This window comes from Mya arenaria, chromosome 1, assembly GCF_026914265.1.
Source record: "Mya arenaria isolate MELC-2E11 chromosome 1, ASM2691426v1".
Taxonomy (NCBI): domain Eukaryota; kingdom Metazoa; phylum Mollusca; class Bivalvia; order Myida; family Myidae; genus Mya; species Mya arenaria.
The window spans coordinates 42,970,690-42,996,077 of record NC_069122.1 but is presented as its reverse complement, the minus strand read 5'-3'; the positions used below and the strand labels follow the sequence as shown (position 1 = coordinate 42,996,077).

Here is a 25,388-nt window from a genome sequence, read left to right as displayed (position 1 = left end):
AAGATAGTCAATTTCAATCAGCAATGAGAATGTTGATTTGTGCCTTGATAGACACAAGTATGTCTTAAAAAGACATTTGCCAAGCACTCATTTAATACAATATACATGAACAATGCGTTTACTTGATCAGTCCATTTTAACAGATTTGACATCTCGACATTACAGTAATGTTATTTGATTTATACAAACGGTATAAGGAATTTGCATTGGAAGAAATAAAATTTACCATGTTAACCAGAAATGTTTGGGCATATGGTGGTTCTTTAAAAAATATACAATGACTAACTTAACAAAAGTGTGTACCGGATTTACGTTGAAGTTTCGCAATTATCACTGAACTGGTCATGTTTGAACAAAATACAAGTTTAAAACAAGATATTTTAAATTTGCGTTGAAAAGTAGGTTTTATATGTCTGTCATATACATTTTCTATATCCTTTGATATATGTGAAATTATTAAAATTGTTTAGTACAGATATGTTTATGTATGTACTTAATTCACAAATGATATCGACTTTGTAATGAACATGCAAAGTCATACATTTCAAAATATCATATCTATATTATGCACTACGGATTACATATAAGTATAAACTAATTCATGTAAACACTAAACAATTAACATTTAAAACCAGATCGCAACACAGAAATACGAACCGCGTTTCCTTTGTTGTAGATTTTCGTCCACTTCTTTACGCAACTGCTGCACAAGTATTTCTTTCTTATCTTCAAGCGCTCTCTGCCCTTTTTCTACTGATTGTTCAATCGTTGTTTTACCATCTGTTACAGATTGTTTAATGTGTTCTGTTATATGATCAATGGCACGTTCTTTTTCTTCATTTATCGACAGGAGAATTTCATTTTTGAGTTTTGATAAATCAAAAGAAAATACTTCGCAAAGAAGCCCTAGATTTTTCTGGATTCTGTCGCCTTCTGTGTGTTTACTATCTATAGCGGTTTGGGTATCAATTTCCATTGATTCGAGTTTCATTTCAATATCGCCAAGCCTCTGATGGGATTCATCCTTAAACTCATGACAAATATACTTGCATATCTTTTCATCTTTGGAGAGGTCTTCGGTCTTCAGCTAAAAAGGATGCGTATTGACTTATGTTTTTGAAAGAGGGGAAACTTATTCCTAATTGAACATTCTGATATTTTTTTTCCATTTCTGTTAACTCAAAATAATAGGTGCAAACTCATATGTTCAATTAAAACAGTGAAAAATATAAATGGCGCTATACTAAGTAGCTATTCATTTCATGTTACTTGATTTAAAATCACCTGTAAGAGCCAAACATGTTCATTATCCTGTGTTATTGCATAGAGAGAATTGTTCATATTGAATTTAAAACATCAATTATATATCGACAATTTTCATTGCTAATGTGTGATGTTCATAATTACATTTGGTTGTTTAAAGTTTTTTTATAGAATGATGAACGATTGTCAATGCACTGACCAAAGCTGTTATACACATAAAAATGGACTGTTTGGACAGTGTATATAACATTTCAATTTTTATGTTGAATATGCGTTTTTCTTAAAATATACCTTGTCCAATTCCTTTAGAGCCTGTACCACCTCTGGCAGATTTTTCAGTCCCGGTTCATTTAGTAGAAGGCACAGGTTATCTATACATTCGGTTGTGGCCTGGTCAGTAAGGACGCTGGCACACATGTCTGGCATGTGCCGAATATTGTTGACCGCTTCCCGAGCCTGTAATGTTATAAGATATTTACACTTTTAAAGTCTGGATGCCCGAACAAAATTTGCCGACTTTTGTTTTCTACTTCCCCAGTCTGTTATTTTATAGGCAATAATAGTGACCTAGCAAAATATGACGTCCATGACAACACATGTCATTAAAGACACCGCCCAATCGTTTGAAGACTTCTCGAGCCTGTCATGATTATATGCTATAATAAAGATTATACCCCGTTGACGTGTACTGTGTGGAAAACATATTTATTCAACTCAAGTACAAAAGATACTTCAAAGGTGTCTAGTTAGTAAAGCTATGTATGATCCTATCAGACACGAATGTTGAACAGTGATAAAGGTTCTGTGCAATTTATGAAAGAAGAATGCTTTGAAGACTTTCGCGAAATTGCTATAATTCCAGCCATGTTTTTTTTTTAAATATAACCGTATGAAATAAAACCGGCTTAAATTACATTTAATGTGATAGTTGTCCGAAATGTTAATAAGATAACACCGCTGAATAATACAAAACACGCTAGTGATTGAATACCTCATGTTGAAATGACAGGTTGCTTAAAACAGTTAGAACATATTGAAATGCATTGTTAGGGTGAATTCTTTCTGACACTTTTTCGACTTCGCACGAATAATTGTGATATGACTTGACGTCATAAACCGAATTGCAGTAGGTGGAATACATTTTGTATTTGTTACAGATTTGTGATAAATAATAAAAGTTATATGTGTACATAAGCACATTTGTATTTTATGAACTCGAAAATAAACACAAATTCAAAAATCCTACCTTTTCACAAATACTGTCTGTGATCCTTCCCTGGAAACGCTTGCAGTTGATGATGAATCCAGCAATGCCGTTAAAATCGGTCTCGTCAATTGTGGTTTTGTCCAGGTAGCCAGATGGCGGCATGAACACCTTGGCGATCTCCCATGGTGAGTGAAACCAGTTTTCTGTCTTTGTGTTTTTCATTGCCAATGATCCGCGGGCATGCATATTGAGCAGCTCACCGCGAAAAAACGTATGAAATAGACAGCTTTTTGAAGTGCATATGTTGGTGCATTTCAATTTAGAGTTTTTATGCGCTTCTTGCAAAAGGTATCCATGGAAATTCTTGGCCTCGGTTGAGACAGTTGTCAGGAGGGCCTTTCTTGTTATAAACACTGCCCTCCATTGTTTTAACCAATTCTGTCCCTCCGGCTTTTCAAAAATGTCTGCGTACATCGTCAGTATGGGCTCACATCTATGTAACATACCTACAGTAAGAGAAAATTAGTATTACAGCAGCAATGTTAATGCACTTATGTTATCCGACAAGATAAAATGAAATACATGGTTCCCGGAAACAGCATGTTTTCAACAAGTTAACGCTTGAAAACAATTTCAACGGGTAAGAAACGTTCAATTTTAGTGCACTAAAATGTTTTTGTTTTTTGCAGCATTATGTTCCTTTACCAGTCCTTACAAGTAACATAATTTGATTACAAGAGGAGGATCTTTGGACTGCATACTTTGAGTACCCAAGGACCAAAACCAAGCGCCTTACATTCTTAAAAAACCCAGGATTGAATTAATATTTTGGACTAACATACGATCTGAATGATTCACCACTTGTTTCTTAAGTGCCTTTGATTAATTTCAATTTCGAATTAAAATAAAGTAAAAAATGGAAATTCAAACCCGTGCGGTAAGATATATTGTGGCTATTTTAACAAGAGGGACACGATGACCCTAAAACACTCACCTAAGCAAGAGGCCACAAATCTGAAATTTTTACTGATGACGATGACTTGTTTTTTTTATATTTGTAAAGGGTTATGCATTCAAACCACCTGTAAAGTTTAAGTGAATTTGGCCTGGTTGTTTCAGAGGAGATGTTTTTTTTAAGCAAAACAGGAAGTCGGCCATTTGTTGTTGTTGCTGCCGCTGATTAATTGCGACCCCTTTGTTGTATTTTTGTACAAGGTTACCCAAGAAAGCTTCCTTTAAAGTTGCATTGAATTTGGACATGTAGTTTTAGAGGAGATGTTTTTTTAAAGCAAAATAGGGAGTTGGCCATTTTGTTGTTGCTGTTGTTGTTGTTAATCAATCGTGACCCTTGTTGAATTTTTATAGAGAGTCACCAAAGGAAGCTTCTTGTAAAGTTTCATTGCATTTGGAGTGGTATTTTTAGAAAATACGTTTTTAAAGCAAAACAGGAAGTCAGCCATTTTGTTGTTGTTGCTGTTGTTGTTGTTATTGATCAATCGTTACCCCTTGTTTTATTTTTGTATAGGGCCATCCAAGGCAGCTTCCTGTAAAGATGCATTGAATTTGGACAGGAGGTTTCAGTGGAGATGTTTATAAAAGCAAAACAGAAAGTCGGCCATTTCGTTGTTGTTGTTGTTGATGTTGTTGTACACAAATCGTGACGCCTTGTTGTATTTTTATGGAGGGAAACCCAAGGATGCTTCATGTGAAGTTTCATCGAATTTGGCCAGGTAGTTTCAGATGAGATGTTTTTTAAGCAATAAGTGACGGACGGACGAACGGACGGACTGACGGACAAAGACAGATCACAATAGACCACCTTGAGCACTTCGTGCTCTGGTGAGCTTAAAATAGATATTTCGAGCAAAGTTGCAAATGCAATGATAATTTGAGTATTATGATGAGCAGACGTTGTTGCCTTAACAATCGCAATATCAACCTTATTGATATTCTTACTTAGCCCGACATTATAAAAACATTAATAAATGAATTGTAGTGTTACAACATAAGTACAAATGGTACATGTGCTTAGATGGTACCCTGTAAATAATACCTTTGAAACTACAGTGGCAATCACAGTAGCATAACAGTTCACCGATATCTAAATAATTACTAGTATAAAGAAGAAACATGGGTTGTAACCATATTTGCGTGGATAATTTATGCTTTTAAATGATATCATTTTGAATCAAGATCTTACACAGTATTAAAGTGACGAATGCCCTTGAAGTGGCATTCAATGCATTAGAATATGCTTAAATGCATGAAGAGCTGTCAAAAACTATAGGAGTATTCTGGCTCCCGGGATGGTTGACGTCAAGTGTGGAGGAGTGATGCACTAAGAGGCAGAACATGGGTCTTGCACACTCGTCTCAATGTTAATGAATGGTCGTAAATTATACACGCAAAATGCGCCTTGCTGTAACGAACACACGTTTTAATTAATTTAACAGCCCTCTGTGAATAACAAATGAACTTAAAACTTATTTATTTACTTATTTATTGAAACAAATTATTACAACATATGTCAAAAACAATTGTTGGCACGATGTTACGAGAGGGTGTGGTCTTGTGTGGAATTACAAATTAAGCCGTTAAGTCGTTTCGGATTTTTCATTTATGTGCATACATGCAGCATTCCGTAATGATTAAATACTTAGTTTGTCTTTGAACTGTTAAGTAGGGTGGTTGTTCCTGCACAAAACACATCCACCTGACGACCCAATCACATGTGCCAATTTATTTTAAAATCCCTCCCTGTATTACAACGTGACAACATGGACCAATAAACTATACCAGATGTACACAGAATCAGAATTCCATAATATATAAACTCTAGGTATGACCTTAAAATTTGTGGCAGAGTCGTTGGTTTTGCACGCGACACATTTTCTTTATGTACTGAACACATGTGTCAATTTATTTTAAAACATTTCTGTACATGACAAGGTTACATCCTTGATACGACCAACTATACTTTATATGCATATACGTAGTATTCCATAATGATAACCCTTGACCTTTGAGGTAGGGACGTGGGTCTTGCACGTGTAACATGACTTTATGTACCGAGCACATGTGCCTATTTATTTATATTGTAGTACCCCTTTGTGCATGACAAAGTTACAGCCCGGACACGAACAACTACACTGTATATACAAATAAACAGCATTCTGTACTATTGACATTGCCTTTGAGGAAGGACGTGGCTCTGACATGCAACACATCGTCCTTACCAAGTAATTGTAACTGCCGTCATGACAAAAGATTAGCCCGGACATAAACAACCAGACGGGCGGATGGACAAGCAATAGACACGATAAATAATTCCAATAGTGTTTTATTTATGTATCGCACCCCCAATGAATGCCTCAACTTGAAACACTTCAATTTTAACGTTTTAGCCCATGTTGTTAAGCAAAGGATTACAAATCTTTTGAGTATTTAAAGGTAAAAGTTTGAATCCACCCAGAGCCACAGAAGCACAGATATGTTGTTTTTATTTATTCTTTATTTTCATAAGCTAAAGATGCACTCTTACTCCCAAATAAAATTTACCACAATTAATATAAATGTTTGATATACCAAAAAAGATTATTAAATGTCGTCAACAATGGTTTTTATGAAGGATACTATGTTTAATTTGAAAGAAAAGTGCAGAAAATATGGTTTACCAACCTTATGAGACTGGTAAATCACAGTAAATCTTTTAGCATTCACCAATCATTTAATATTTTTGCCTATTCAGCTATTAAATACACGGTTACAATCTTGTTATCAGTATTTAATATTATCCATAAATGCATTATTTAGAAAGTAGTTAAAAGTTTATCACTCACAATGTATGTTTGTTATACGTATGTATGTATTGATTTTGAATAAGAGTGTCACTTAACATTTTTTGCGAAATTTTATATAGTGTTTACTTTGAAAAGGTAAAACAATAAATTTCTAATCATAGATCCTAGCTTCTTTGAAGATTTTTTTACCTTCAAGCACGGCTGAAATTGGTGGTTCGGAATTTTGAACTCAAGTTTTTTTTACGCGAGACAGTAAAAACATTTTGATTTCAAGCATAATGCTCCCTAAAGGTTAAAGTTAATTATATATAAAGAACAGACCATGAACTTCTAGAACTTTTAATACTAAATGGCTATTTCAGTAGAGTTTGATTATTTGTGTTGATGATGTGATCAATAATGTTTTATTTCGGAAAGCAAATATATTTCTTGTTACTCTGATATCAAATTTTTACCTAAATGTTAAAATAAAACAAATGAAATAAAGGCTTTTTCTTGTCTCTCGGGTGAAATTGTTTTTACAAGAAAATCTTAAATGGAAGTAGAGTAATTCAAATTTAATTGGAACTGTTATTTGACAGTAAAACGCAGGAAACGATACACATAAAGAAATTATCCATAAATGGAAATGATGCCCAAACGGCTGATTTTTGTTTGTATTCAAAGAAAGTAAATTATGGTGCTTTCTAGTCCATAATGGGGAATTCTTCAAGAATTGTATTTATATGTTATTTTTTAAGCTTCCTTGATTTATTTCGTCTAGCTGTTTATTTGTGTGATCAATATATGGTTTGAAATAAGAAAAAGACGTAAGATCCGTCCCTAAAGATATATCACTTTCGAACTGATTTTGGGTTCAAAGGGACCTAGTCATCCTAAACATAATACGACGTATTTTAAATAAAAGGTTCATAGATTTGCTTTAAAAATGACTAAAAGCTCTTTAAATGAGTTATACATACCACAAAGTTAATTTTAAGTATGCATTACGTTAATGTTATATTAGGATTAGGACAATTAACACTTTTTACACGATTAGCCATTGTTTAATACTGAATTTAACTATAATGATATGGCTCTTCACCAACATGCATTTGTTAAAGTAGTTCTTGCATAATAGGATAGGTAAGGTGTGCATATTAAATATCGCCAGTATGGTACTTGGTTATTGTTGATTTTAAGAAAGAAATTAAAAGCGGTTTCATCTCTCCTTTTCGCATTTTACACATTCCTGCTCGGTCCATTTTACATTTTTAAGCGAATAAATGTACTACGTTTTCTTATTTCTTGTCAAATACAATGTTATAACTAATATTCAAAAATAGTATCAAACATGTAATCATTCTGTCACGGATCAGTAAGCATTTTGCTATCAATTTAGAAAGTGGCCTTAATTAATTATACATTCATTGAAAACACATTTATTGTTTTGGCAAGTAATTATTGTCACTTGAATGAACTAAATTGATTTTCGAATTTACTTCAGTAATACATGTATATATGCAGAGATTTTTATCATTATCGAAAGAGACTAGTTTACAGATTTTGTGTTGGCATCCTTTTTAGAGTTCGTTTAAATTGATGTATTTGACGTTTATGAAGGTAGTCCCAATCGCTAATGGCAGATACTAATTTGGACATAATTTAGAAAGTTCATGCCTAAAATGATTCAATTTAAAAGCGCTTCTAACCCTTTCGGTAAAAATAGCATGGCAGAATCATTTTCCAATAATCATTAACATACAACTTATCTGAACTGTTTGGAGATTTAATCACTGTTATAATATTTTTTCACATTCCCAACGAAGAAAAAAAATCGTTGTTTGACCCGACAACATGTGAACGGGTCTCTTTGAAAGGCTGAACGATCTAAACTTTACAATCTAAACTTATTTAAAGGAAACCGCTAAACTGATAGTTCTACTTGTAATGCAGACAGAAAGTAAACCTAGGTCGAAAGAGAAGGTACAACACCTTTTTAATGAACACATGCTATTTTTTTAGGTTTAACAAATCAATGTTTTAGCAATGTTTTATACAAATCATATCGAACAAAAACAATGTATATTTGTTTTAATTGAGATAGACCTTTTTTTCTTTACACACTTACAGTTAATGTAGTTTAGAAAATCAGTGTTTTCTTCAAACGTTTTTACTATCATTGTCACTTGGGCTGTGCGGTCGGGCAAAGAGATATATTAAAGTTCAATGACTTTTGTATTCATCATACATTAGTTATACTGTTTTGGGGTTATCAAATAAACTAGCATAATCAAATTAATACGTGGCAATGGGTTCATACTCATAGATGTGTCCAAGCGAATATGTGTAGCAAGATTTCTACAATGAACGAAACCCGATTGTTGTTTTGATAAATATTCACCAAAATGTTTAATGTCAGGTTAAAATGAATATACCACTAGATCAAATTGCTTTATTTATAACCATTTTTATCTGGTTTCCGTGTCAATTCACCATCACATCTCAAATATTGAAGACTTTCACGAGGATATAGTGAACGTAAACTGATGGAGTTACTTCTTTATCTAATAATGACTGACAGTTAAAACATATCATATTCTGCTAGATGCACCAGTCACATGATCATTCTACCATGCTCAATTCGCAATGCCCCATTGCAATTTCTTTATTCATAAACGTACTTTAAAATTTATGTTTTGATTTCATTTGTGCATTGTGTAAACAAAAACATCTGGACAACTAGCTCATAGCGTACAAAAGAGTATCCTGTCGCTGTAAACAAATCTTGACGCAAAGGGTGATGATATATGGAAGTTTATTAAAATTAAGTATTCCTTTTTATAGTAAAATGCTAATTTCTAGTTAATTGACATTCGTAATAGGAAACATCTGACGTCGCATTTGGCTTAAATTTCCTTTCATAGGTATGAAATATCTTGTACACCTAGTGTACGCTTCATGGAAACCGTATTATAGCTGCGTATTAGGTAGCAGCAATAAAGCATAGTACAGATTTGTTTGACAAATTTGCTTGACTAGAACATTCGACCTATACTTCAACAAAATTTAAGGTCAATTGCGGAATATAAATAGAAAGTACTTTTCAACGTTGGAAAAATATTTAAACTCCGATTGAAAATGCAATACATTGTTTAAGATTAAGCACACAACAGGTGCCTTTTACAATACAGTTTTACTGTTATGAAATGAATACAATATTGAATTGTCACAAACTGTAAAAAAAATTGTTCAAAAGCAGATAAAAAGGATTCTACTACGATTTTTGAAAATATTCATATAAAGCCGGGTTCAAGAGGGTTTATCTTAAAATTAGTGTTTTGAGAAAATAAAAATTTAGGTTGTTATAACCTTTTTGTTTATAAACGGAATGTAACTAATATTTCATATCCTTTTTTAAATGTAAAAGGTTGATGACGTATGGAATCTAATTAGTATTTAATTTTATAGTGAAATACTAATTATTTGTGTATCAGCAAAACTATCTTAACAAAACATAATAAACGTTTAAAATCCCTCAAAACTCGTAGTTTGATACTGTGTTTTATGACCATTAACATTTCAACACCTCTTTCATGGCTAAATTTCTGATCAGCGAGATATGATTAATTCTTAAATGTTACACAACTTTGACAAGATTCGCAGTTTGACTCTAGACGCTGATAATCGCACTTGTTTAACTGTTTGTCACGGTCATGAAAAATCATCCCCTTTTTTAGATGGCCGTATCGGTCAAGGATTCTCACAACTGACTTCACGTGAACGTTTTATATCGGTCAGGGATGCTAAAACCATCACTTAAGTTTAGAATATCAGTAAGAAAGGATAAACCCTTACTTTAGGTCGTCAAATTGATCAAGGATAATCAGATCTTACTATATGTGGCCGTATCGGTCAGTGTTGACTAGCCAATTTTAATTCTACTGTCTGGGGTCAAGGATGACGAGCCTTTACTTTTCATGGCTACATATATCAGGATAATCACTCTTAACATTAGATAATTGTGTCGGTTAGGGATAATCACCGCATACTTAAAGGTCCTTCACGGTCAGGAAGAACCACCCCTTTTTTAGATAACCCGGATGATCAAAACATACTTTATGTGAACGTTTTATGTCTGTTAGGGATGCTTACCTCAGCTTTAAAATAACCATCCCTTAGTTTACATATCGATCAGGGATAATCAAACTTTACTGAGGGTGTTTTTGTCGGTCAGGGATGACACTGCATGGGTCAGAGATCATCACCACTTATTTTTACTTTTCATAGCTGTATCAATCCGGGATAATTACCCTTAACGTTAGATAAAAGTTTTGGTTAGGCATGATCACCCCTTACTTTTATGACTGTATCGGTAAGGCATGCTCAGTCCTTAATTTTGGTTGCCAGCTTGACCAGAGATAATGATAATCATAGATATTATCATTAAATTGTTGTTCTTTTTCAATAAAAAGGTATTTCTGTTGAAGTGTGAAATAAGAGGGAAATCCCGTCAAACATTAAAGGATTTTTATTTTTATGGAAGGAAATATGTTTACATAACATATTTTTGGAAAGCTGATAACATGTGACTTATTTAAATATCAAGTTCGTAAGCCGGTATTGCATTCCAAGTGCCACCCACTTTATTCAGCTTGTCTATGTCAAGATATCTCGGTTGTGATCATTATTCCTCGTTTCAAAGGTTGAAAACGACCTTTCTGAAGCTCGTAATGCTTTCATGATGTTAAAAGCAAATCTAATTAATATTGCATCCTCACACCCCCACCCCCACGGTAACAATATGCCGATTCACTTTAGTGGTATGACATTTGTAATTGAGCATCGCCTAGCGATGCTGTACCAACACCATTCAAAATATGCCCTGTGGGTCACTTATTTTACATTGACTTATGACATATATTGTTGTTCAAGTTGCAGCATTGAACTATTGACAAAATGTCCAGTTTGCATTTTTCAGTTTTACCTTGGATGGCCGTTGCCTTTCGTTAAATACTTGCATTTCATGAGTTAATCTTCAAACTTCGAAATAAATCGTTTCATGTTCGATTGAATTCAAGGAATATTTCGAAATCGATTTATACATAAAGGTAATAAAGCCTTTATTAGAGAAAAATAGTGCAAATTTTCCATTGAAATCTCGAAAAAGGGTAAAAAGAACCAAACAATTAATGAGAGATCGCAATTGTTTCATTGATAGGCCTTAAAGACCTAGTTTAAGTAAGCCTTTTATATGTGATCCGCCCCACCCCCCCCCCCCGCAACTCCAAATCGGAGTTTCCTGCTGTGCAGTTTAGTAAGGTTTTTATTATAGAAAAGGACCCTAAATGGCCCTGAGCCAATACACAAATACACATAAAACTGGGCCCTACAGTGCAATTAGCAGAAGATGCACAGCAGGGGATTGTCATGCCAAACATTCCTTAAACTAGGTCTTAAGGGTTGAAACGACTAGCGGTAGGAATGGTATGTGGTTGACGTTTTCGGGTAGTATTGAAACGTGCTACATAATTGACTTGACTGGTCCATTCATACAAAATACCCCATATCATCTAAATACGTATGTCATATCATCAATTATAAGTCATTGAGTTTCTCCAAGTAGTGCATATCCGATTTGGGAAATGATTCAATCCATATTAAAAGTTTAAACCTTAGCTTCAACCAGGTTTGTCAAATTGATAAATGTATAAAAAATGGAAACTAAAACAAAGGGGAGATAAAATGCACACAAATTACTCCTACGGACCTCACATGTCATGTGTTTCTCAATATACTAACTAATCTAGACGAGTCCAGACTGACACTAGCGTGCGTAAATTTTCCCCAAAATATATCCAAAAATAAAAGCCAATGTAGTTTTGAAACAAATGATAAACAATATACATGTATACCTTTAAGAATGCGAAAATGAATTATTAGTTTCTATTTTATCATATAATTTAGAAATAATTACTCAAAATAAGATGCAGATTGTATGACATACAGCGTTCGTGCAATTTTCCATAAATGTTATTCTGTTTCGTTGTGATTTCGAGGTTGCCGCATCAATGGCTTCCTTAACCAGCGTAAATACTTTGCCTTCGTTTAAGCCGTTTTCTTATTCTAAAGCTAATTTTATAAAGTAATTGAATACGGTTTGGTTTTGTGTATATCTTTGCATTATTTAAGGTATAATTTACACATAGCATACATTTCAAGCATACATTACAGACAGATGCAATTCAATTAAAAACGCCTTGGTTAGAAAGGTCGTCTGTATCAATATTTATGCGAAAAGCTACAGAAACAAGATCAGTAGCAAAAAGTTTAAATATAAACCCTGGTCAATGGCACTGGGTAAACGTCAAATACATAAAATCACAAACAAGAAACATGGAAGAACAGCACACAACTCCACAAGCAGCACAGTGCAAACATACTATTTATAAAAAAAACTAGGTATGCTTATCAAGGATGGTTAGGTGCCGCCTTGGAACGGTCAGTAAAATGTAAATTTCATGGGGGTTTTAACCAGTTAAGTGCACAAACCTCACTCTTATCCCAACAATCCAAAATAAAGATAAAACGTAAAATAAAAATCTTATCATAGTATACTGGATTTATGACAATGATATTAAGGACACTTGTTTTTCAAACTGTTATGTTTTACCCTGTTGAGAGGCTCAAATCTTGATTCAAAATAAACTGAAAGAGACCAAACATGTACAAATACCACGAAAAGACCAAATAATGCTGTTAAACAAGATTGCTTACATGACCCGAAACATGAGAAAGCGCTTTTTATACTAAAATTAAAGTAGCTCAAAGATAGGTTTGTTTTATATTCATATCCAATTAAACAGTTTAAAGAAGATGATAGCAGAAAAAAGGAGACTTTATTACATTTACGCCTTGGTATCTTATTCATTCTGACTTTTAAAGGAGGTAATAGTAGAGTGATTTTATGCTTCGGTATTACACTTTATGCCATACATTGTGTTCTAGTAGGTATATATATTATACGTTTTGAAAGACATGACAGTAAAGTCATAAAACGTCACATTGTCATACTTTCTTAAGTGACAGAATAACACAAGCTAATGAACGTAAACTTAAGGGAAACATCCAGTTGTCAAACAATTTACGATGACCCTGTTTATTGGAATTGTCCAAACCCAACAGGCAATCAACTTAAGACACAGAACGTAAAACAACACAGACAACCCACACATGCATCGATGATATATATTACATACATAAGTAAATACTACTGTATGATACTTTCCGCCATGACAGTATGTCCAATCGGTCTTTATGCTTCTAAGGAGCTCATAATAGAGAGATAAACCTTCTGCCCATTCCATATTCTGTCGTGACAGAATGAGGGCATCAAATGTTATTATCAGTCATGGGTGAAAATAGAGACCTAAGTACTTGTAACACATTAACCTTTTCCTTTAAGCATATTCATCATAAGATACCTTAGTGGCAATTAAAAGATATTAAGTAAAATCGTATTGATTAAGAATGGACATAACGTACCCATTTATACCCGTAATATCGAAGATTATTCAATTCAAATAACGCCTACAAAAAATACATTTGGTTCGGGTAACCCGACCCTACCTACGGAATAGGCTCCGACCCTACCGTTTTTATAGTCGATTTGAAAAAAATAAAATAAAAAATAATAAAAAATAATAATAAAAAATTGAAAAAAAATGCTTTTCAATATGTAGTTTAAAACCTTAAATGCATATACAGAAGATAACTTTAAACCTTTTCCAATGATAAAAATTACATTCTAATAGTATATATATAAAAAAAGCCTACCTACCCTACCTATTTTTGAAAAGGATGTTACCCTAACCAAACAATTTATTTTTTTAGGCCTAAACTTAATTATATTTAGGTATTGTATCATATCTGCCTTTGTGCGTTTGTTCAATAAATATAACATATATATAATAGGATCGTGCGTAAAACCATACTGTATTGTGAACTTATCAAGGCATGCAAGTTATGCATAAACACATTCAAACAAAACAATGGAAGTGGCTACAATTAATAACAGCAAGTTCCAGCCAATATTATAATGTTGCAATAAAATACGGTAGGATTTCAACGAGGTATGATTAATAACATATTTTCACACTACGTATTTGATGTTTTGGATACAAACCTTCTTTACAAAATGCTAATATCTTTAGTTTTAATATTTTCATCTTTTGCAACTTGATTATTGTTATTTAACTATGCTTGTAAGGATGTTATAATCAATAATTTATATCAACTTCTTTATGGTGAAAGTTCATGTCAAAGTTTATGTGGAGCTATGCAGCCATACTCGAGTGTGCTCTTGTGTGTTATGACCATATCTGATATTTTGACGTTATATGTTTTAAAATAAATAAGTTATTATGACTTCCATTTTGAAAGGAACATTAACATTGAAGGAGTGCTATTGCAGACATTGTTTGTATAACGGAAGCATTTCTTTGTTTTGAGAGTGGATACTTAGTTGGAATCATATATACATCCTGTGTGGCAGTTGTATATAGCGTAAATCTTTTCTGTGAGGCCTAATGAAAATGTTAAGGAGATTTGGAATCTATTGTTCAAGTGTGGTCTAGTAAAAAGTACAAGTCCGTATTCATTTGTCCGGTGATGATTGATTGAAGTATAATAATAAGTTTAGAGATAATACATCATTATACAATTTATAATAATAATATTTAAATAATAATAATAATAATAATAATAATAATGATAATAATAATAATAATAATAATAATAAATAACAATAATACTAATATAATAATAATAATATAATAATAATAATATAATAATAATAATAATAATAATAATAATAATAATAATAATAATAATAATTATACATTTAGCTTTCATAGATATGAAGGTACACGAACCATTGTTGAGAATAGCAATACACTTTGTCTACAGATGCTTAACTATTTTGAAAGTACATTTCAATTTCGATCATCTTTCTGTTTGCAAATGTATATCTGATCATATCATTATTACATTATCACATGCATCTATCATGACATATTTGTTTTCGTTTATTTTCTGAACACATGCATTTAAAATATAATTAATATATGTACGTCGATCAGAAAAAAAAGAGCTATATATATATCAGAAAATGATCTGGAAACAGTTTTGCACACGATTTGCAGCGATTGAAACAGAGGTTCGATATAGTATTATTATCAAACCTCTGATGAATGAGAATAGGTCAAAAGAGTCAGGGTAAACATTAATAACAAGTATAAAAATTTACAACGTTTTGTGAGTTCTTGCCAAACAAAGAGAGATATGGCTTTCAAATTAGTAATATGATACTCTTAGCAAAATACTTTTTATTTTAAATAGAAATGAGAAGGGATGGTACCAACATATGGCATTGTGTCCAATAAAGTTTTGTTAACGACTAAACATATAAAAAACGAAAGAAACAGTAAACAGAATATAACAATACATTTAATTGGAGATGACAATAATTAAGATATAAAAATATTATTTTAAAAGCGATACTCTTTTAAACATAAGCTTGTTTTAGGCTGGTTAAAATTAAATTGGTTATTTATCTGTTATTAGGAGTTGGAGTTTTTCATTTAAGTTAGCATGCTTTCCATGATAAAATGACAAATATAACAATACATTTAATTGGAGATGACAATAACCGCTATCGTTAAAGATGCACTCCTTCTCCCAAATAAGATTTACCGCAATTAATCTACATGTTTTGATATACTCAAAAGGAGCCGAAAGTGGATCACAGTAAATCTTTTAGCATTCACCAATCATTTAATATGTTTGCGTTTTCAGCTATTAAATACACTGTTACAATCTTGTTATCAGTAATTAATATTTTCCATAAATGCATTATTTAGTGAGTAAATAAAGGTTTATCACTCAAAATATATGTTTGTTTAACTTGTGTGTGTATTGATTTTGAATAAGAGTGCCACTTTAAATTAAAAAATAGTGATGTATGAACCTTTTTATATGCCATGTTTTATGTCATACGAAGCAAAACGTTAAGTTGCAAACATTGATACTTATTTGTCTAAATGTCAGTAAGAATAGAAACCAGGCACATTAACCTAGAAGTAGGGTTATGCAACTGGATATTAGATACATAAAAATACACGTATGTTTCTATTTTAATAATTGCCCTCACCCTTGCTTTCATCAAGTATCGGATCACTAATGCAAAACACCTAATATTTCAAACACACTTAATACAAGTTTGTTTTCCACTTGCATGGAATATTTCGTATCCTGCTATACTTTTAAACACATACTGAAATTGACCTGGGCTGTTTTCAAACTTCCTTCTAGTGAATGCAGAACTAATGGTTATTATAGGGTAAAGATTAATTTATACACTCAGATGCGTGCAGACCGTTTTTTATTATCGTTTAATTTATGCATAAGGAAAAGTATACAATTACAAAACGAATACATAATTATCTGCTTGTGACCGCTGTCGGCCGTCCCGTAACCATATATTATTGTGGTTATATCATTTAAAAATATCAATTCATGGTTTTGGCGTCATTAGAAAAGGTTTAGTATCAAGGCAGGATATAAATAAAATATATTTATGAGGAAATTTAAAACACGACTGTTTTCTGTTTAGCAGTAACAACACAAGGAGCTCAGTTTCATATATGAACATTGTACATTTTCCTGTTTTTATAGTAATGAAATAACATTATAAACTTCAAAAACGAAGCTTCATCATTTGACTGTTATATTAAGTTGCATGCAATATTCTTTATTAGGTCATATTCAAATTACAACTACTGACTTAAAGCAAGGCAACCAGATTGAATGTAGATTTTTTTTTATTTCCTCTTTAAATTGAAGAGCATGAACATTATTTTATATACTACGATGCAATTTCTGTCTCATAAAGCATACTGGTATAAAATAAACTACTACCCAATTGTGGTATATTTGCAAAGCTGAACTAAAGACTAAAATGCCTAGGTCCAATGCAATATTCCATATCTCTGAATTCAACCAACTTCCTATGCGAGCAATGCCGTGCGGAATATTACATATCGCATATGTAGAATTCAACAGTCTGACTATATGACCAAGTGTTGAAGGCAATATTCGATATCTTGTACTTTTTCAGAATTCTAATGATTAAAGATACGACCAAGGCCGTTGGCAAAATTTATTATATCGTATGCTGAATTTCTTATTACAACTCTAAGACCAAGGTCGTATGAAATATTTCTTTGATCGTACGCAGAGTTACCATAGTGTATATTACATTGAAGAATACAATTAATTACAAGACGATTGTTAATGGTAGGCATCAAAGACGCGGCTGAATGGGTTTTATTGAATATTAATATATATCTATTGATGTTCATGAAACATTTTGATTAAGTTTCATGAATATTAGACCAGACATAATGCCTCTTGTGTGTTCCAGATTGGACCTAGGCACATAGTTTTTGACCCCATGTGACTAACTTTTACAAGCGGTCGATCATTAAGTCATGTGACAATAAATACAATTGATAACATTCCGAACAAACACGGACATAGCCGAACTATGACGGTTAAATCAACTTTCTAGATCGTAGTTACTCGGTCGTCTCCGGCATGCGTAAATTATTTAGACTGGTACCTTGCATTATCACTGATAAAATTATTGGTGTCGGGTCGATTCGGCCGAGATATCATTTCGTCCTGATCCTTTTCGGCCTCCTTTATTCATAAATGTTTGTTATAAATCGTGTGAATTACGCTTTGAACTTTCATTTTATATCAGTTAAATTTAAATTGTGTTAATTTTGTTATTGCGAGTTAAATTTGTTAGTAAAATCGTGTGAATTAAGCTTTGTACTTCCATTTTATATCACTTAAGTTCTAGATAGTCAATTAATGGCGTGTTAAGGCACTTATATTTGTTATCAAATGCATAACTTAAACTATTATTCACAATATGCCCGTAAATTCTCACATGCTTATTTACTACCACAGCGTGTATATAAATCATTTTCACAGAAAGTAAATTTCTAAAATAACGAACTGGTATGACCGGCGACCAGTCAATACAAAAAGGCTGTCAGATTTTTCAACCCAAAGATTTTTCAACCCCTTTGTCATTTGTGAAATCAAAGAGTTTTCAACCCCTTTGTCGTTTCAACCCCTAAAAGTGCTAAGACTTTTAACTCCACCTAAAACAGGGACTTTTCAGCCCCTTAATTTCTCACCTTTTAAGAGAAAAAACTACACACAGAAAATAATTTATTTTGAAATTTCTTTTAAAAATCAAGAAAATATTACAGACAGAAAATATGTAAAACATACAATATATGCATACTTGAAACACATGATAAAACAATAATTTATTAAATATTTACATAGAAATAAATATAAAAAAATGCTCGACTGTCCATTTAGCTATTTAGTCGCTTAGCCATAAATCTTTCTATCTCCCTGAGGAAGAATGGAATGAAGGCCGCACATCCATTAATGGGCAACATGTGTGACTTGGTCATAAATTCCTAAGGGATTAAGGGCGTTCATAACACCTTTAATTAAGATTATAGTAACTTGAAAGTGACAGTTAATTAAGGTTGTAATACCCTGATGGCCATCATTCTAAACCGATGAGCAGCTTGATAAATTTTGTGTATGATTTTTTCGGATATAAAACCAAACAAAAAATATTTTTAATTTATCTATACCCCCAAATCTCAGAATTTTTAGATAATACATTATGAAGAACTAAAATCAAACTGTACTGAAATGGCAATATGGTACTACAAAAACAATGTTTCGACTGTTGACCTTTTTTAAAGGCAATGAAAGTTTTATAAATGTTCAAGCTGATGCTTTTATTGGCATTGTACAGGCAAAATAAGGAGAATGTTCCGTAAATCCTTCTTTGCATTCATTTTCTTTTGCAATTATTCAAATGTGTTACTTAAAAACAAAAGTATGTTCATAACTTTGTACATAATATATGTTATCGTATGTGTAATATCCTTTAGAATAATACAACAATTGCTGGGCTAACTAGGCATCAAAATCTTACTTTACTGTACCATTGTTAATGTTCGGGATATTTTAGCATATCGAAAACCAGTAACCATCAAGTCCTTTGTAAATCAAGGCAAATAATTTGTAAATTTCATCCAATACTTTGGAGAAAAGTGTAACAAATTTGACAAACAAAACTTTAATTGTATTTCAATAACAATGTGTTAAGTTTCTTGCAAAAAACAATGAAAAAGACAACACATGGCTGACAAAAATAATAGCGGTTGAAAAGTCTTTGATATAAGGGTTGAAAAGTCTTCAATATGGCTATTAAAATATTTCAACTAGGGGTTGAAAAGTCTTTGATTTAGGGGTTTAAAAGTCCAAACAGATAGAGATTGAAAAGTCTTTAAAATAGGGTTAGAAAAGTCTTTGATATAAGGGTTGAAAAGTTTTCAATATGGCTATATGGCTATTAAAATATTTCAACTAGGGGTTGGAAAGTCTTTGATGAAGGGGGTTGAAAAGTCTTCGTTTTGAGAAGGAGTTGAAATGTCTTGGGGTTGAAAAGACCTGCTCCCAAAACAAAAACGCAAAGAATAACTTTTTTTGTTTCCTGTTTTAAACATTAGACTTATTCGTTTTATATGACGTTTTAGAAGATTTACACGCATCAAAACGGTTATTGACGACACATTTTAAGTAAAGTTGAATAAGAGTTGATATCATTAATCATAGCTAAAATTTATCCGTATGCACTTCCCCATTGACAATTTCAAACATGTATCCCTATAGACGCGGCCTCCAGGGCGCGTCTAATAACCAGCTGACTTATAATCCAGTTTTGATAATAAGTTTCCAAACTTTCTCAGCCTCAATATTGGAGGAATATCTCTTTTTATATATGTCTGCTTTAATGTTTAATTTGCTTTATATAGCAGGTACATGTAACAAACCCATTATCACAGAAAAGAAACTCGATTGTTAATAGAATGAAAACTTTCCGAGCTAAATGCATTTTATATCCTTTACATCTTTAATCAATAACTCGACAAAAAATTAAGATTCTCTGAACTTCAAATAAAAAAATACTTCTATTAAGAAATATAATACCAAAGATGTTTTTGTAAAAAACAACAACTGTGGAAATAACAAAGTGAAAAAATAAAATCAAAATTGAAAACTTAGTTTGTAAGTTTTTAAAATTAATAAATGTGTTTGTGTGTTTGTTACATCACAGATATTAATTTTGAAAAGGAATCGTAAAGAACAAAGTGACGTTTTCATGTTTTGATGTGTCGTGCCTCATCAGCAGGTTAACATTGTTTTTACCTTTTTCGAAAAAGATCTTTAAATTGACTTTACGCAATGTTATCAGTTTGTTTTGTAATCATACTTTTGGTTAAAATTTGTTTGTGTTGTTTATGTTAATACCTCAACCGGACGTATTTTTGCAAACAACGTCACAAGTATCGACAGTTGCGTTTCATCTTCAAAAGAAGCTGATATGCGTTTCGTAAGGTTTTTATTGTACCCATACAATAAGGATAAAACCATAAGCATTTATACCACACCTTTAGATAAAATGTATTAAATAGATATAAGTTAGAACAGTTCTGAAAGTAAATTTCCTATATTTCTACGTTATATGTATATTTTACTCTACTTCTCTAGTTCACGCCGTTTTTGTTTGAAAAATGAACTGTTGCCATGCAATGCAAAGAAGGTTTATCATAGCCGATGTGTTAATAATTATTAATAAGTATCTTTAATGTAAGTCAAGTTAGCGGCCTAGCGGCCTAGCGGCCTAGCGGCCTAGCTGCGTGAAGTTAGCGGCCTAGCGGCGTGAAGTTAGCGGCCTGGCGACCTAGCGGCGTAAAGTTGGCGGCCTAGCGGCCTAATTTTGTTTTCTATTTCACAGCAATTGTTAATGCGTTTTTATGGGAAAAGATGATTAAACAAAGTTTTTTTTATTAATACATTAACATAGCGGCATTAAATTGTTTTCTATTCAGTGCACTCTTCTATACGTCTTCTGCTAAAACAATGATAAATGAACTGTTTAAATGCACAAAATATCCATCTAAAGCGATTATAAACATTTTTAAAAAAAGGTCGATCAAGCACTTCAGCGGCTTAGCGGCCTAGCGGCGTGAAGTTAGCGGTCTGGCGGCCTGGCGGCCTTGCGGCCTAAAATGGTATCCCATTTCAAAGTATGTATACATGTGTTTTCTTCTTAAACAATAATATATGTACTGTTTTTATGCACAAATAATCACTCTGAAGCAATTATCAACTTTTTTTCTTCAAAAAAAGTCGATCAAGCAGTCAGCTATTTCAAAGTATGTAAACATGTGTTTTTTTTAAACAATGATATATTTACTGTTTTTATTCACAAACTATCACTCTAAAGCAATTATCAACATTTTTTTCAAAAAAGTCGATCAAGCACTTAAGCGGCCTAGCGGCGTGAAGTTAGCGGCCTGGCGGCCTAGCGGCCTAAAATGGTTTCCTATTTCAAAGCATTCAATATGCCTTTTCTTTTAAAACAATGATATATTAACTGTTTTAACGCACAAATTATCATTGTGAAGCGATTATAAACATTTTTTTGCAAAAATGTCGATCAAGCACTTAATCGGCCTAGCGGCATCGCGGCCTAGTATACATGTCTTTTCTTCTTTTTCTTCCATAATATGTTTACTGTTTTTATGCACAAAGTATCACTCTGAAGCGATTATCAACATTTTTTTTCAAAAAGGTCGATCAAGGAGTCAGCTATTTCAAAGTATGTAAACATATGTAAACATGATATATTTGCGCCGGTCCCTGGGAATTTGCGCCAACGGGGTTTGACTGTATGTGCATTTCAAAACGGAAGCGTTTATAGCCTCATTATTCACGAATACCTAAAGACTTTCAGAACGTTGAAGTTTAATCGAACATTTTTGATAATTATGAAATTCCAAAACACTACCAACACAACATTACTTGACTTTGTAAAATAAGAAAAAACTTACATATCATAGAATTCTCCAAATCAATATATTTGATAGTTCACTGTCCATTATTTCAAATAACTCAGATACTTCCTTGTGAATTCAACTACACCCCAAGCACAGCTGGGACAATATAGTATTATCGTGGTTCAGACTGCATCCTTTTCAATTTTGAAATCCATGGGTTAAGTTACAAACTATAAAATGAAGCGTTTCATGTTTCATGTTGCTAAGCAGTAGCCCTTTGAAAATTAAGGATGGGTTTATACCAAAAACCATGCATTATTCGACAGATACGCTTTTTGGACTTGTACAATTCGTTTTCATTCTATTTTGAAATCGACATTTCAGAAAGCAATAAGTCAAAAACGTCACGATGCTATACCTGAACTAACGTTAGAAATTTGTTTACAAGAACGACCATGCCATTGCGCATTTTGCATTCTTAATTTGATGTCTGACACATATCGCCAGAACAAAAACAATTATTTAAGTTACACGGATAGTGTATAAATATTCAAACTAGCTTAATTTAAACTAATTTAATCTCTGGATCTTAATGGAACATAAATGAAGAAACGTTGGATGAATCATTTACGTATTATTTTTCAGGCCGTTTAAATATGTTATTATGATGCAGTCGAAATACGTTGGGACAAAACCGTGGTTGCTTTGGAAATATGAGGAAAGTAATTGTCATAAATCTTTAACGAGATGGTGCGCCAATGGAAAGAAGTTTACTAGTAACAAACAAAAATATTGAATTTCTTTTGAAATAGTTGACGTGACGCGGCCTGTCAATCAGCGCAGCAGCTTAATAACCGTTTGACCAATCAGCGTCCAGGTTCGTCAGGGCTTCTTAAGTTGATGCTGCTATCCGCTTTGACCTTCGACTATGCAATATTAATTATTGTTTTGAACGTTAATTTCGCTCCGTATCTTTCTTGTTAATTGGACGAATAATAACGGTGAACAGATGCTAATGTGTTTTTGCGACTCCCACAACTCGTACAATAATGAGGTCGCCGCTGTGTTGATCTAATTTAAACCTAATAACATCATAACTTTAGGCCGTTTTTAACCTTATTAGCAAAATCGCTATTTTTGCTTAAATCGTGTTTTAGGGCGAGTAACCATGTTTGGTATAAGTAAATAACGATTGCTTTCTTGACACTGATTAAATACGAAAATTACCGGGTATTTTAATTGCATTTTGTCATCATACCGATACTGAAAATAAGAATATTGCCTCTATAGGTTAATATTCGTAGTTAATAACTTTATTACAGTAACTTCCTATACTAATTTGGAGTTTTTATTCGATACCTCGATATTCGATATATTGATTGTGAATTATTTGTTTGAGACAAGTTCAATTGATTTCATTGAAGCTTTTCCCAAATGGCACTTGATTTCAAGGGAGCAAGATGTTCCGTTATCACAAACTTCCAATCAAAGCTGGGTCCAATTCAAAGGAACCTGGGATTGGCAATAAATCCACAGTCATGTACATTAAGTTTGTGTTCTTCTGATGAATGCTCTTCGCCACATTTTCATTATAAATACCATATGATGTTGATGCTGCTATAAACTGCTTTGTCGACTTTAGGCTGTACCAAACTTTATCCGTAATCGAGGACATTCTTTTCATAAGGTGCCAAACATATGATGATCTGTTTCCACCGTTAAACCAGACAAAGTTCACAGTATGCTTGACCATGGGTCTTCGTCTATTTGATAAGATTCTTTTAATGTCACAATACCTGCACTGAATTTTAGGTGGTAGTCACTATGACAATGTTGCTGATCTCTGGTTCATTGGGAAAGGCCAGGTCACCACATTTTATTATTAATTTACTTTAATTTTACTTTTTTGCGGTGGGGGCACTGGGAAACTCAATATACTGTATCAGTTATGCCTGTAAAGACGTGACGTTTCATTGTATGCAAAAGTAATTAAGAAAAATGTATTAAATTGTGCTAAAAATCTATACTTTTTGCAACTATTTTTCAGATGCATTTCCGTTGAGATATTTGCCTTGGTATCAGAAATTGATCAACAGAAGGGATCTGTGAGAAATTTATGCGAATAAAAAGGCCCTAGAACAAAGACTAGTTGAGCAGAGACTGCAATTGTTCATTTGAGACGGGAATGTGCAGTTATAAAGGAGAAACCTCAAGAAAAAATCAAGGCATGGACTTACGTTCTCATTTTTAAATGTTCAGTATTGTCCAATAAAAGACAACTTTCAGTGTGTGTTTATGTTTATCAGTTTATGTCATTTTTTACATTTCAATTTGGTAAAGTTACTTAAACGTGATTATTTTAAGAGTGCATGTTGACCGAGCAATATCTAGAGCAAAGAAGTTCAACATGTTTGACAACATACTAGAGATCTGTTAATTTCCAGTGGTTAATCAAATCTGTTTTAAATGTTGTTTCTTAAAGGCGCCAATATTGGTTGATAGGTTTAATGCATGTCAATGTTCAACTTATTTGACTTAAATGATCAAAAGGGATTTGATTTAGATACAGATAAACATATTAGCGATATTTTGGCGTTTTTTGAACTCGGTAACATGTGGCTAAGTAGCTATTAATTTTTTTTATAAAGGTTATTGTTTTTAATCCGTATCCTAACCGTATGCTTTTTGGGGTTTTATTCATTTAAGACAAATGAGTTAACATTAAAAAATCATTATTATTTTAACATTAACCTATATTGCGCGCTTTAACAGCTTTTATTCATATTCTTCAAGACAAAAACTGAACTGATGTTATCGAGTAGAGACAGCATTTCCTTCACCGATGTGAAGGTCACAGTTTGGTACGGTTTGGGTGAAAAGTACCCTAGTGGTGCACCTATCCTAGCAGACAAATGTTAGGTCTTAGCATTTTAAGTGTCTCCAGTACTGTGTCCCCGTACTGTGTCCCAGAACTGTGTCCCAGTACTGTTATCTAGCAAATGTAGAATTAAAATCATACAAATTAAAACGCTAGACTTAAGACCCGAATAAAACCATGTCCGAATAAATGAGCATGCGCATCTAAAGTATATTGCAGATCAGACTCGTTCAACGAATATGATTCAATATCAT

The 25,388-nt window shown here is 32.7% G+C and overlaps 1 protein-coding gene and 1 long non-coding RNA gene across 2 annotated transcripts in view; one reads left to right on the top strand and one right to left on the bottom strand.

Annotated features, from left to right (window-relative positions):
- LOC128228896 (uncharacterized) overlaps positions 1–22,401 on the bottom strand; it is a 37,195-nt gene extending 14,794 nt beyond the window's left edge. The window contains exons 1-4 of the mRNA XM_052940443.1: positions 22,311–22,401; positions 2,510–2,976; positions 1,555–1,719; positions 658–1,087 (exon numbers count right to left, since the gene is read on the bottom strand). Of these exons, the coding sequence (XP_052796403.1) occupies positions 658–1,087; positions 1,555–1,719; positions 2,510–2,976; positions 22,311–22,317 (1,069 nt within the window). The 5' untranslated portion in view covers positions 22,318–22,401. The remainder of the gene's footprint in view (positions 1–657; positions 1,088–1,554; positions 1,720–2,509; positions 2,977–22,310) is intronic.
- Positions 14,231–24,476, top strand: LOC128228936 (uncharacterized). Its single transcript, XR_008260011.1, has 3 exons — positions 14,231–14,381; positions 21,405–21,503; positions 24,304–24,476. It is a non-coding gene; the product is annotated as an uncharacterized LOC128228936 (long non-coding RNA).
- The last annotated feature ends 912 nt before the right edge of the window (positions 24,477–25,388 follow it).